The 15,422-nt window shown below is 32.3% G+C and overlaps 1 protein-coding gene across 1 annotated transcript; it reads right to left on the bottom strand.

The window, feature by feature from the left end:
• Positions 1 to 10,869: 10,869 nt before the first annotated feature.
• Positions 10,870 to 14,879, bottom strand: LOC107642059 (transcription factor MYB52). The gene is made up of 3 exons (XM_016345383.3): positions 14,352 to 14,879; positions 13,144 to 13,602; positions 10,870 to 11,308 (listed from the first exon to the last, which is right to left on the bottom strand). The coding sequence occupies exons 1-3, from the start codon at positions 14,464 to 14,466 to the stop codon at positions 11,127 to 11,129; spliced, it is 756 nt and encodes a 251-aa protein (XP_016200869.1). The 5' UTR covers positions 14,467 to 14,879; the 3' UTR covers positions 10,870 to 11,126.
• Positions 14,880 to 15,422: the final 543 nt, after the last annotated feature.

Genomic DNA, 15,422 nt, shown 5'->3' with positions numbered 1-15,422 from the left:
CACGAACCTAATGCGGCTACCCCCAAGGATCGATCACCCCGAAGCCAATAAAACGGATATCCAAATAACAAAACGGATATCCAAATAAGTAAACGGCTACACGGGAATCGATTACCCCGAGGCCAATAAAACAGATATCCAAATAACAAAATGGATACCCAAATAATAAAATGAATATCCAAATAAGTGAACGGCTACCCGGGAATCGATCACCTCGAAGCCAATAAAACGAATATCCAAATAACAAAACGGATATCCAAATAATAAAACGGATATCAATATAAGTGAACGGCTACCTGGGAATCGATCACCCCGAAGCCAATAAAACGGATATCCAAATAACAAAACGAATATCTAAATAAGTAAACGGCTACACGGGAATCGATTACTCCGAGGCCAACAAAACGGATATCCAAATAACAAAACAGATATCCAAATAAGTGAACGGCTACTCGGGAATCGATCACCCCGAAGCCAATAAAACGGATATCCAAATAACAAAACGGATATCCAAATAAGTAAACGGCTACACGGGAATCGATTATCCCGAGGCCAACAAAACGGATATCCAAATAACAAAACGGATACCCAAATAATAAAATGGATATCCAAATAAGTAAATGACTACACGGGAATCGATTACCCCGAGGCCAACAAAACGGATATCCAAATAACAAAACGGATACCCAAATAATAAAACGGATATCCAAATAAGTGAACGGCTACCTGGGAATCGATCACCTCGAAGCCAATAAAACGGATATCCAAATAACAAAACGGATATCCAAATAACTAAACGGCTACACGGGAATCGATTACCCCGAGGCCAACAAAACGGATATCCAAATAAGTAAACGGCTACACGGGAATCGATTACCCTGAGGCCAACAAAACGGATATCCAAATAACAAAAACCCAAATAATAAAACGGATATCCAAATAAGTGAACGGCTACCCGGAAATCGATCACCTCGATGCCAATAAAACGGATATCCAAATAACAAAACGGATATCCAAATAAGTAAACAGCTACACGGGAATCGATCACCTCGAGACCAACAAAACGGATATCCAAATAACAAAACGGATATCCAAATAGGTAAACGACTACCAGGGAATCGATCACCCCGAAGCCAATAAAACGGATATCCAAATAACAAAACAGATATTCAAATAACAGAAATAGTGACTCGTGAAACGATCACCCGCAAAGCCAACAAAACGGAAATCCAAATAAGCTAAATAAACAAAGTCTTGAAATCGGCCCACCAAGAGGCCTAAAATATGTTCACAATAACAGCTCAAAAAAGGCCACACAAAACAAGCATGAGCTGACGGTCTTCCAACTCGCGGAAAGCCAGACTGACCAACATCCTACCAATTGATGCAGGATGATGTCACGCCCTTTCCAGGCCCCTCACAGTCTCCCAAACTACAGAGAATCGGACTCCTCAATGACTTAGCATTGAGACCAAGAAAGCATACTCTCATGCTCCGGGAGAAACTGTTCCAGACCCGATCTCCGAGCCCTTCTTCGGAACGGTCATCAAACCTGGCATGTGATGAGACGCTCAAACAACGTTCTCTTCGCCTGACCATGAAACGGTTAGGAACTCCCCAAATCCTCGACCTCGACCGAAAAAACCAAATAACGATCTCCTTGCCAAACCACAAACGGCAAGGAAAAGGTTCCTCCAGCGATGAGACAGAGCACCCTCACTCTCTCGCTCCAGGGGCAACTGTTACGGATCCAACCCACGGATCCTACGCTCGGAATGGTCCCCAAACCCGGTTACCCGGGTCCGATCCGCTTCGCCCTTCTAGAAGGCCCGGAACCGGCCCACTAGAGCTCTTAACCAACTTTTGAATTCAAACGTCTCCCTTATCTTAGCCAAATAAGATAAGATAAGATAGCTACCATCACCTATAAATAGAAGACCCAGGTTCCTCCAGGTATTCATTCATTCCTCACACCTTCTACCTCTTAGATCCATTCTGACTTAAGCATCGGAGTGTCTTTGCAGGTACCACCCCCCATTGCTCCAGTCAAATAATCCGGCATCCGCCTCGACCTGCAAGTTCCCGATCCATCTCTCAACTCGTACCGGAAGCATCTTGTACATAAAACATTATTCTTAAAATATTTTTATAGAATTATTTAAGATTGTTTGCTTCTATATTAGCAATTAACAATTTTAATTTAAAATAAAAAAGACTAAAATATCCTATAATTACTTTTTAAAATGCTAAAACAAAATTTTATTATTAACCTTGAAAAAAGTAAAATATTTTTTTAGTCAACAATCATACATGTATATAAAAAATTAACTATTAAATTAATTATTTATATAAATATTATAAAAATAAGTTAAATAATATATTATACACAAATACATAATAATTAATATAATAGTTGATTTGTTTTATGAACGTAACATTTTTTATTAGCTAAATATACATATGTCACTTTTATAGTTTTACGTCAATTAACATTTTTGGATCTTACTATATTTTGTGGGCATTGCACACCAGAAACTCAGACCCGAATCGGACCCGGATCCCAGATTTATCTCACCTAAAGCTTGGATCCTGTTTTTTAATTAGCCCTCATTAAAGTTGTTGGCCTTTTAAGTAAATTAGGTTTACAATACAATAAGCAGCAATATTCACAATATTATTAAATGAATGAAATTATATGTGCAAATATTTTTGTAATTAAGTCCAATTAATTGGCGCGAGCCCAATAAAAAAACAAAAACGGGCATACAGTAGACATATTTATCATTTCTCTTTTTCTGCGTTTTTTATCGAGGTTCGGAAAACCGGATCGGTCATCAAACCGCTCTAGATACTGGTTCACTGGTTCAATGGTCCAACCGGTTTAACCGATGGTTCAACCAGAAAAACCGTTTTAAAATAAAATAATAAATAAATTATAAATAAACATCCTAAAATATAATTATAGTATAATATAAATATTAAAATAATTTTCAAATTTAAAAAACTACCTTAAATGTCATCAATCAAATTCATATACTCTTATTAATATACAAACTCAAATTAAATAATATAAAAAATATCAAATATTAAATGTCAACATAAAGATTTATCAATCACAGAAGTGGTTAATGGAAATACAAAACAATCAGAGAAGTGGTTAATGGAAATACAAAACAATCAAAATAATGCATGCTTTTTTCTCAAGGTATGATAGAATCTTATGGCATGGGAGAGACCTTCACCAATTATCCTAGACCTGTGTATAGCATATTCTCAGCAAAAGTTGATCAAAGAAGCTCTAGTGGCCAAAATATTTCAGCAAAACCAGCATTCAACATTCCAAAACCAGCAAAACCAGCAACTATAAATGACCATAAGTCTCTTTACCCAAGTCAAAATAAACAACTATATCTGAACTCAACAATCATCCTTCAGCACCAAACATTACAAAACATTAACCAATAATCACACTAAACCTGCAACCAGCAATTACAAAACAGCAACTACAAAACAGCAACAAACATTAACAATGAAAATCAACCATGTTCTTAACCTAAAGCAGGAGCCAAACACAATGGAAATTAACAGCATATTCTTAACCACAACACAAGACCATATCTGCCTCAAGCATTCAGGCATTCAGCCATTCAACACAAGGGATTTCTGCCTACAGCCTACAGCATTCAGCCATTCAAGTATTCAAATACAAAGCAGAATTCAACCATTCAAATACAGGTATTCATCAACATTCTAACAAATTAGGCGTTCTGGAATCATTGAATCAGAATTCAAATACAAGTATTCATCAACATTAGGCGTACTGAATCAGAATTCAGAACCATACATTCTAACAAATTATCAAATACAAAGCATTCAGCCATTCAACAAATTAATAAATACAAAGCAGCAAAACACAAAAACATCAACATTAGGCGTTCTGGAATCACTGAATCAGAACCATACAATCTACGAGAGGCCAGCAAAAAAATTAGGAGCCATCAGCAACTAGTAAGCCAGATAACAAACTAACAGAGCCATCAGTAAACTAACAGAGCAATCGAGCCATTGAGCAATTAGAAAACAGTCACACTAAAACAGAGTAACAAACTAACAGAGGGAACGAGCCATCAGTAAAGAAGAAGAAGACCAAAAATTGAAAACAATCACACTAAAAATGGAACAAAAATTGAAGAAGAAGACCGAAGAAGAAGACCAAAGAACAACAATTTCAAAACTTCAAAGTTCAAACCAAGAAGAAGACCGAACAATCAGTGAAAAAAATAGTAAAATACCTAGAAGAACAGAGCTGGCGACGGAGGCATGAACAGAACCGGCGACGGAGGCAGGAACAGAGCTTGCGACAGAGGAGCAAAGTTTGCGACGGAGGAACAGAGCTACGCGACAGAGGCAGGAGGCAAGCCCGGCGACTGTGCTTCCACTGCTGAGAGTCTGAGACGTTAGCTGAGTGAGGGACCGAGTGAGCTTCGAAGCTCCAACCGGCGACAGCGTCAGGAGCAGTTCGGCGACTAAATGAAAGGGATGGATTGAGCTCACCGGTGTTAAGAGGAACCGCCAGCTCGAGGGTGATGGGAGGGACGAGAGAGGGAGTGTGCTGCGCTATTGGAGAATTAGAGGGAGTTAGGGTTGGTAGGGCTGGGGTGTTTGATTGAATGCTAAACGCCTGCGTTTTGGCGTTTTTGGGCAAAATAAGAAAACCGACCGGTTCTGGTTCGGTTCGACCGACCGGTTTTCGACCGGTTCAGCGGTTTGGAAACAGTTTTGATTCTGCCAGTTTTTGGTGTTGAACCAAACCGTAAAGGCTACCGGTTCGCGGTTAAACCGGTCGGACTGGCCGGTCCGGTCCGGTTTTCAGAACCTTGCTTTTTATAGAAAACAAATTTATAAAGTATAACACATAAAATTTTGTATATAATACAAATTTATTGATATAGTATATAAATTTTTGTATATAATAAATTTTTATTACAAATGTATTTTGTTAGTTGGATGAGTTAATGTTGTGAGTATGTAATTTTTCAAAAAATTTTATGCTGCACATCAAAATTTATGTGTTATGTATCAAAATTTTTGTGTTGTACACCAAAATTTATATGCTGTATTTTATTGGTATAGTATACAAATTTTTAAACATAGCACACAAATTTTAATGCGAATGTATTCTGTTTATTGGGTGAGTCAATGTTCTGAATATATAATTCTCTAAAAATTTATGTGCTGCACATCAAAATTTCTATGTTATGTATCCATATTTTTGTGCTATATACTAAAATTTATGTGATGTGTATATTTTATTGGTTGAGAGTCAATGATTTGGATATAAGGTCTTTCAAAAATTTTTGTGCTGTATATTAAAATTTGTGTGCTGTGCACCAAAATTATGTGCTATGTATCAAAATTTCGGTGCTATAATTTTCTTAATATTTATAGGAGATGAAGATGATGAAGATGATGAGGACGATGATAACGTTAATAAAAAAGGATGAAGAGAAAGAAAACGAAAAGGAGAAATTAAATAACAACAATAACATTAAGAAGAAGAAGAAGACAGCGGTGGCAATGACAGTGGCGATAGTGACAACGAAGTTGAAGAAAGAGGCGCGCAAAAGAGGAAGAAGATGACAACAATGATGATATGAAGGAGGAGAAGGAGGAGAAAATGAAGAAGAAGCGTACAAACTTAGTTAAAAATTTGGTTCAAAAAAATACTTAGATGCTTAATATTTCTCATATTGAATACGCCCACATTAAATAAAAAAAATACGCCAACATATTTTGTTACCAAGAAAGAAGGCTTAACGTACTTCTTTATAGAAACGATTAGAGAAAAAAAATCCTAAACAATACTTAATAATTATTCTGAAAAACAATAAAATAACAAAAAAAAAAAACTTATTTTAGCTTTTGATCTTTAAGTTTGTGTGATTGATTAGCTCTTTCATTAATGATTTTTTTTAGAGTTGATAGAGCATGTTTATGTAGCACGTTAAACTGCTAATTTATCTATTAAGTGTTAGTTAGGATTGACAGATTTTGTTATTGAGGACCTTGCTATTGTTTGGATAATTGTCAGGGGTCATTTAAGAGTTTTCTCTATTTTTGTTACCTTTTTCATATATATTGGTTGAATTTATTGTGAAAAAATTGAAAAATATTAATGATTTTTTAAAATTTTTTTACTTAAAATTGAATAGAGAATATATATATTTTTTAATCTTTTTATTGTTGTTTAAAAAACTATTAAAATATTATATTAGTAGGATTATATTAAGTCTTAGGTGTACTCAATTTAAATTAAACATCATAATTCACATAAACTCGTTTATTAATTTTAACCATTAATTGAACTTATTAGAAGAAGTGCATATTCTATTTTATAATAGATAATGAAAAAGTTAACACAACATTTTATCTAAAATAGATAAAACAAAAGAGAATCTTTATATCAACTAAATAGGTAGACATAAGGGTTAAGTACGATTTTGATCCCTATGATTTAGGGTGAAAATATTTTTTATCTCCAACCTTTTTTTTTTGCATACAAAATCGTCCCTAAGGTTCAACGTAGTCTTAAAATTGTCCTTCGGACAACTATACGCTTAGTATTATCATTTCCATCACACCTTCAGAAGAGAGAGAAGCAGAAACTCAGAGAGAGAAGCAAAAACTGAGAGAGCGAGAGAAGGAGAGAAGGACCTCGCTTGGTCCTCACCCTTGCCGTCGCTTGGCCCTCGCCCTCGCAGCGTCGCGACTCGCCATCACCGTCGTAGCACCGCGACTCGTGCCCTAGCCTCACCGCGACTCGCCCTCGCCTCACCACGATGCGCCTGGCCCTCGTCCTCGTGTTCCTCTTCGTCGTCGGAGAGGTGGTGGTGGTGGTGGTCGTGTTCCTCGCATCCTCCAGCAGTCCAGCAGTGTCTCTGCCTCCACCAATAATGTCCCTGTCGCTGCCGCACCTTTGATGGAGCTCAAGGTTCTGATCAAATCTTTGACATTTTTATAGGAAGGTGTAAATGTCCTTAGATTTGTAAAGAGAAAAAGCTAGTGTCTCTTTCTTTGGCAATTAGACAATACCTTCAAAATCAGCCACCAAAGAAAAAGTCTAACCTTTAAGAAATGCTAGGTACAAACAAAAATTGAAAAAAAAAAAAGCTTCATCTTTGTTTTCCTCCTTCTTTTGATTTTGTTGAGTTTAAAAATTTTGAATTATTATGATGATAAAATATTATTAAAATATTAATTAAGAAATTATTAAATGGTTATTTATTCAAATTGCTTCCAATAGTTTGTTTGATATTTTTGTTCATGTGTGCAGGAAGCAAATTAGTTTTCTATTGGGCCAAAGCTACACAAGCTCAAATGGATCATTGAAGAAAATTCAGCCTTGGACAAAATTAATTTAAATGTTAGTGGTTGATTGTTTAAAGAAAGAAAGAAATCCAAGGAGGCCCAAATCCATCAAATTCCATCATAAATTAAAGAAAGAATCAAGTGGCCCAAAGTCTTGGAGGAAGCCTTTCAATAATCACAATGCAATCTCTTCAAGTTACCAAAAGTTCCATACGGTGATCACAAAAATATTTACTCTCTCACATGCCTTAATAACCGAAAATCAATTCAATTCAATTTATTTGCATTGAAAGCTCCACACGTTACTTCATGTCTTGGGGAATGAGATTTGGAATTCAATTGAATTTAATTTTACCTTGAATACTTCCTTCGAAAGTTTTCTCTCTATTCTCTCTCCTCTCTCTTTGTATTGTCACTTCAATCAGAGAAAAGAAGCAAGTAGAAGTTATCAGAAGAAGTCATCAAAAGCTATGGAAGAAGAAAATGCTAGGATGATGATAGCTTTTGAAAAAGGAAGATCCGAAATAAGGCATGGCTAGATCTTTGCTATTGAAGACAATATTTGAAGAAGGGCTTCAAGATTTTCGAAGCCAAAAATAGAAGCAATCCGCCTCTATCAGAGAAGAAGATCTCAGTTGCAAAAGCTCATTTCCATTTTTGTTCATCAAAGAAAGAAGATAGCTTCTGTAGCTATAACATAGGAAGAAGCAAAAATAGAAAGCATGGAGCTGTCAAGGATCAGAGGTTCATCAAGGGTCAGAGTTCTTTCTTGGAGCTAAAGTCAAGATCAAGGGCTCAGAGTGAAGGAACCTGATGAGAAGGGTTGAGAAAAGTACACGCATGTTGGTTTTGTTTCGGTTTTTCCCTCTCTCTTCTCTCTGTCTGAACCGTTGCTACTCTGGGTTGGAGAAGGTGCTTGGTTGATCCGATTTCAACCTTGGAAGCTTCCCCTTCTGTAATAAGGGTGAACGGCTAAAGGTTGAAACAAGGAGAGAAAGTGTAAATCACAGGATTCTCATAGCTACTCAAACTTCCTGAGTTATTCTCCTTCAAAGATGTTCATTTTGTTTTCTTTTTCTTAGTATTGTTTTCTTTTTATTTTTTTAATTATTCTTATTATTTTTCATAATTATATTTTTTCCTAAATTTTTTGAATAAAAAAATAAAAATAAATTAGACTTTCATAATTTATTTTAATTTAACAAAATACACGAACTTTAATTTTTTTTATCTCTGTCTTGTTTTTAATATATTGTCTTGTCTTATTTTCAAAACTAAACACAATTTAAAATACATTTGAACATCTTTTTGACAAAATTTCTTGTTATAAAAAAATACTCTTATGAAATCATTACTAATTTTTGAGTAATTAGACAAGTAGTCCTTAAAGATTTTAAAAGTTGATATTTTAGTCTCCAAAAAAATTAATACAAAAATTGATCCTATAGTTTCTCTTCGTTAGCCAAAATAGTCTTCAAACCAGTTTTCGGCGTGACTCACTAACAAAAAATGCTGAATTAGCATGTTAACATTGCATACATGGCCGTTAAATATCCATGTGTGCAGCGTCCACATATGCGAGGGGACAAGACAGTGCCAGCTTTCTTCTTCACCTTCTCAGCCATGTTTTTCATCCATCGCATTACCTGTTCTTTTTCTTCTTCCTCTTTTTCTTTTCCACCCTCTCCCTTTCTCACCCCTTTTCCTCTCAACAACTACGTCCTCGATTGCGGTTTTGCCGCCCCACTCACAACCATTGCCACTTCCTTTATTTTCACCAAACACCCAACTCTCGCTTTCAGTTCCTTCAAAATGAACATTAGCCTCAATAAAAAAATGTTACAATTACTTATATTTGTCCAGGAATTCTATCTTTTTTGAGCCTGTATTTCATGTTGCATCCCTTCAAATTTTGATTTCGTGAAAATTTGGTTTTGGCTATGGGTTCTCTTGGCTTTTATGCTTGGTATGAATTCAATCGTGAAGGAGAAGGATAGTGGAAGAGAGAGTTGGGTATTTGGGTGAAATCGCCGGAGAAGAAGCGGTGGTCAGCAGAACTGCAATCAAGGAGGTAGTTGTCGAGAGAGAAAAAAAGATAAGAAAGAAAGATGGTGGAGAAGGAAAAAAAGAGGAAGAAGAAGAAGTGGATAGTGCAATAGATGAAAAAATGTCTGAGAAGGTGAAGAAGAAAGCCAAGACTTGTTTTGTCCCCTTCACAAGTCAACGTTGCACACGTGGACACTTAACAGCCACATGTGCAAGTTAACGTACTAACTCAGTATTTTTTGTTAATGAGTCATGCCAAAAATTAGTTTGGGGACTATTTTTAAGGATTGATATGTGTATTAATTTTTTTCGAAAACTAAAATATCTGCTTTTAAAATTTTTGGGAACTAATTTGAATAATTACTCTTAATTTTTTCTATATTAATGACCTTTAACCATGCTTAAATTTTGTTCTAGTGAGATAAATATGTTATACTAAGACGAAAATATAATAATGACATTGAGGATGGATTCTATTGAGTTTTAACATAGTCCTCCCCCTTAATTAATTCCTACAAGCTCCTTCAAATTGTAGTTAATATAAGGCTTTACTATATCATAATTCCTGGACCTTAATTGAATTACCGAAAATGAAAAAAGTAATTTGTAAACGAATTTTTATTGTCAAGAAAAAAGCAAAAGGTGAAATTATAAGACATAAAGCAAGACTAGTTGCTATGAATTTTATTTAAACTGTAGAAGTTTATTTTGATCAAGTTTTTTCACCTATAATCAAACATGTTACAATTAAAACTATTTTGACTTTTGCTCTATCTAAAAGTTGCAGGATATAATAATATGACTTTTGTAATGCATTTTTAATGAAAATTTACATAAAACTGTGTTTATGTCCTAATCTCGAGGTTTTAATCATTCTAATCCTAAGCTTGTTTATAAACTTAACAAGGTCATATATGGCCTTAAACAAGCCCAAGAGCCTGTATTTAACCGTTATTGTTACTCTTCAGTCTTTTGGTTTTAAAGTTACAAAGTCTGCTGGTCCTTCACTTTTTACAAGATATACTGCTGATTCAATCATTTTTATTTTTATTTATGTTAATGATATGCTTGTTACTGGCAATAATGAAACTGAAATTAAAACTGTTATAAGCAAACTTTTCTATTAAAAGACTAAGGTGATATAAACTTCTTTCTGGGAATAGAAGCTGTTAAGCATTCAAATTCCTTAATCTCTTTAAATCAAACACTCGTACGTGCTGGCATGCAGGAATCAAAACCAATTGCTACCCCATGGTAAGTTCATTAAGATTAACTGCAAATGTTGGAACCCCTTTTAAAAAATCCAACTTTGTATCGTTCCAAAGTGGGGAAATTAAAGGTTGCAATATGCTATAATTACAAGACCTGGCATTAGCTTATCTGTCAATAAGCTATGCCAGCTCATGTTCAAACCATGCCAGTGTTCAGAATGATAATGTTCTATAGAATTTCTAATTTTCTTCAGTTTGAATGATAATGTTGCCATATCGTATATAGAATGAAGTTCTTAAGATCACAACATACTTTTTACACGTTGTAATGTGAGTGTACTAGTGTAGTATATTAAATACATCAATTCCTGTGATTGCAGCAGTTACATGCATGCATGAAAGGATTTAAAGGTCTTGATTGTGTTCTAGTTAGGGTTTATAATTGATACAAATTGTGGGTAATTAAGCGGTACTCTTATGTATGTCTTAGTTGCAATGGTGTTAGGAACTTTGAGTAGACAAAAAATCAATGAATGGAATTCCATCCTTGTTGTGGTGATGCCCCAGAGGATCTTGATTCACTTCTTCATCTTCCTTTTTGCCATTGTTGTTACTCACTTCACTCTTGTTGGAATCTGTGTTTACTCGAAGAAAGTCATAGAACTCAATTGATTGACTTCTTTCTGCAATAATATCATCAAATTTAACCAAAAAAAAAGTTATTAGCTAGATACTACTAAAGGAATCATGAGTACAATTTAAGGTATATTTTAAATTGATGTTACAATTGTCAATTTGGTTATGATGAAAAATGGATGTTCTCACTAAGACCACAATTGATATTTTTTATGTATGCAGTATGTTTGATATATAATTATTTATGTATGTCTAACAGTTTAACGTTTTTAGATAAGTAATTTAAAATATTAGATCAGCTTTAATGATAGAAAACAAACTATAATTTTGTTTTGTTGCCTTTATTCTTCTAAATAAATGTAGAATTTTAACATAATTCATGCTTTAAGTTTAAAATATGAATTTGCATGAAGAGAATGTGTTAGATATATAAAAATATAATTTTATTAATTTATGTGTCTATATCTAATAGCTAATTTAATTTTTTTTAGTAAGTAGTTTAATGAAAATTAAAGCCAATAATAATGTTATATATGCTTTTATATTACAATTAGAAATAAAACTCCAGATTGATATCTAAAAAATTTCGATTTAGATACTTTGATTTTTAACAAATTTGTATTATAATAAAGTCTTTGAAAATTATTTTTATCGAATAGATTGGTCCTTACATTGTTTTGAAGAAGGATTAATTTATCTTAAAGTATATTCTTTGAGAATTTAGTTATTTTATAATAAAATTTATTAATGAGTTATTTGGCCAATTACATATTAAAAATTGATTAAAACCAATGGAAGAATCAATCTGTCCAACGAGAACAATTTTTGAGAACCTCTAAAAAATAAAATTTGATTGAGAGGCCAAAGCATCCAATCCAAAATTCTTTGAAAATCAATTTAGATATTCACTCTATAATTAGGGTATGGAATGTGATTGAGTTACACGGGAAAAGAAATTTACAAAAACCAATGTATGCATATAAAATGGTACATTTGCAATGTAGTTGCAGTGCCACAACAACATTAGTCACAACTTCAATTTTGATTTGTGATTTATCATCTCTTTCAATTTTTCATGTGCATTTTATTTTTATAATTTAAAATATAAAATTTGACTCTTTAAAGTTGTCAAATAATACAAAATATACTCCCGCTAAATTCATTCCAGAATTAACTTTTATTAATAAACCACTTCATGTAAAGATAATTCTAAAAAAAAGTTATTAATAGAAAATTATTACTTTTTATAGTATTTAATAATTTTAGCATGTCAAATTGCATATTTTAAAAGTTGATTATACAGATATACATGAACTAAATTTCATAGTGGCAACCGTTTTACTAGTTAAACTAACATAAGATTGATTAGGAGTGACTATATTATAAATTAAGCGAATCTTGTATGCAATTTTTTGCCTATACTATTTTTGTAAATTTTTTTAACAAGTTAAATTTAACTGTTAGTTCGTTTTTATAATTTTGTTAAATTTATAATTAAATTTTTATTTTAAAGTTTTTAATTAAATTTCTTTAATAATAAATATTAGAAAAATATTTTTATCTATTTCACATCACTAATATTATGTCTCTGCATATTTTGTTAAATTAAATAATTTTACAACATAGAAAATGTGATTATAAATTTAAAATTGGCGTAAGAATTCAATTAAAAATTTTAAAGATATAAAAAATTATTATAGATTTGATAAAATTATAGAGATTAATATAATAATTTAATTTTTTAATATTAAAAATAATTAAAAAATTATTTTATATAATTAAAATACATAAAAGACGTGTAAATAAATCGGTAGAAAAATCATTTCTCATAAAATAATTAGTTATAGAAGTTAGCAATGAGGCATCAAAATTTTGGATGTACCTTGAAGCAATGTAGCACAAGAACTTGGACCTTGAAAGTGAAACTTGTTAGGAAGTTGGAAAGTAGCATAAGTGAGACAAGCAGGGTAGCTATATTTTCCATGAAACTTGTCAACAAGACAGTATGATATATTATTTTTTGTGTCAAAGTTTGTTGTCTCATCATCATGATCCTCTTGTTGTTGTTGTTGTTGAAGGTTTGGAGAAAAAAATGTTCTATGATGAAGTGGTCGTTTTGCATAAACTTTAGATCTTTCTCTGCGTATTCTTGCCATCATCACATGCCAATGATTCTTGACAGCATTATCAGTTCTTCCAGGGAAGTGTCTTGCAATCACTGACCATCTATTTCCATGAATACTATGAGATGCTAAAAGCCGTTCTTCTTCTTCCTCTGTGAACGGGTTTCTATTTATTCTTGGGTCCAATTGATTGAACCATCTTAACCTACAACTTTTCCCTGTAAAATTTTCAAAAATAAATCATAACATTATGTTATTATTCTTAATTAATTAAACTTCATATATACACGAACCAACTATAATTAAATTTCAATTATACTAAGTAGACACAAAAAATCAGTCATCAAATTAGTTATTTATATAAAATATATATTAAAATATAAAATATATATAAAAAATAAATTAAAAACATATATATTATAAATAAATATAAAATAATTAATTTGATAGCTGATTTTTGATATGAACATAGTATTCTTTTTATTAAATTTATGATAATTCTTATTGAATTATTTTTATGTAATTTTAAATTTATATCTATTTATACAACAGTTTTAATTCAATGATATTTCAAAATAGCAAATTATAATGAACTTATTACATGATTAGCAGTCTGATGTTCCTCATCAAACAGTTTAACTATAATTATGTGAAACTCATATATTAGCTATATGTATGTAGAGTTTTAAATTAGATTGAATCAAATATATATTGTACTAATTAATTATCTTTTATAGATTTGATTAAAAAAACTGAGAGATATATAAATATTGAAGAAATATTTTACTGTACGAATATCTATATGAACCGATGATCAAAGTGTTATTTAATCAGTTGAATGAATCATCATGAATAAAAGTTGTATTTCAAAAGAACAGAAGATGAATTATTAATTATTATAGAGATTAATTGACTAGTTAGCTAGCTAGTTTGACATATAATAATAATTGAAAAAAAAAAAAAAAACCTGATCTTCCACGGAGCTTCTCAGCTATGGCATTCCAATTATGAGGTCCATAACGTTCCACCAGCTCCCTAAGCTTCTCATCTTCAGCTGGTCTCCAATGTCCTCTAGTACACATTTTTTTGTAACCCTAATTCCACAATTAACAAAAACAAAGAATACAAAAAGCCCTAATTCTTCAATAATATAAAATAATAAAGATAGGCTAAGTGGGGTTTTGATTTGATTTAATTATATATATTCATTAATCTCCCCCTCCCCTATTAATCCCCTTCTCTAAATCTTCTTCCTTTCCCTTAATTTGCTATATATGAAAGAATGTTAAGAAAGAAAGGGGATATGATATATAATTAAGAGATAAAGTATATAGTAAAGAATATATAGATAGATATATATAAATGAAGAGAGGAAGAAGAAAGAGAGAGAGAGAAAGAGAATATATGGTGTGTGTGATGGGAAGATGGGAAAGTGTTTTCCGTTAGAGAGTGGGAGGACCTTGCACCTGCGATTGATGCAAACGTTTTGGCTAACAAACTCTCTTATAAGTAACACACACACATATATACACACACCATATAATATTAATATATATGTTATTATTGTTGTGTCTATACATTAAGGGGGAAAGAAAAGAGGTTGCTTAGTGGAGCGAGTTTGGTTCTGCTTTCAACGTCTTTCTAAGTTTAATTTCTAACCTACAACGTCTACTTATAACCCACCAAGCGTGCTCATTTCATTTTTTTTTTATTTTCTTTCCAATCCATATTTTATATATTAATTTACTAATCGGATTACATTGAAACAACATATCATTCTTTTGCCAGATGGAGAATGTATATATATATGTATATTTGGTCTTATTTTTTTATATACAAGTGTGACATCACATAAACCATAGATAAAAACGTAGAACACTTTGCTAGCCGTAACGTGAGAAAGTCTATGTAATTTTAACCAACCTTTTTAATAAGATCAAATATATAATAAGATGTACCATGCATCTATATATGTAATATATGTTTTATTTTGTGGTACATGCAAATTAAGTTAATTAATTAACAAATTGAAAGATTT

The sequence above is a fragment of the Arachis ipaensis genome, chromosome B5 (genome assembly GCF_059453495.1).
Source record: "Arachis ipaensis isolate K30076 ecotype BB chromosome B5, ASM5945349v1, whole genome shotgun sequence".
In the NCBI taxonomy this organism is placed as follows: domain Eukaryota; kingdom Viridiplantae; phylum Streptophyta; class Magnoliopsida; order Fabales; family Fabaceae; genus Arachis; species Arachis ipaensis.
This window is presented reverse-complemented; position numbering and strand designations above follow the sequence as displayed.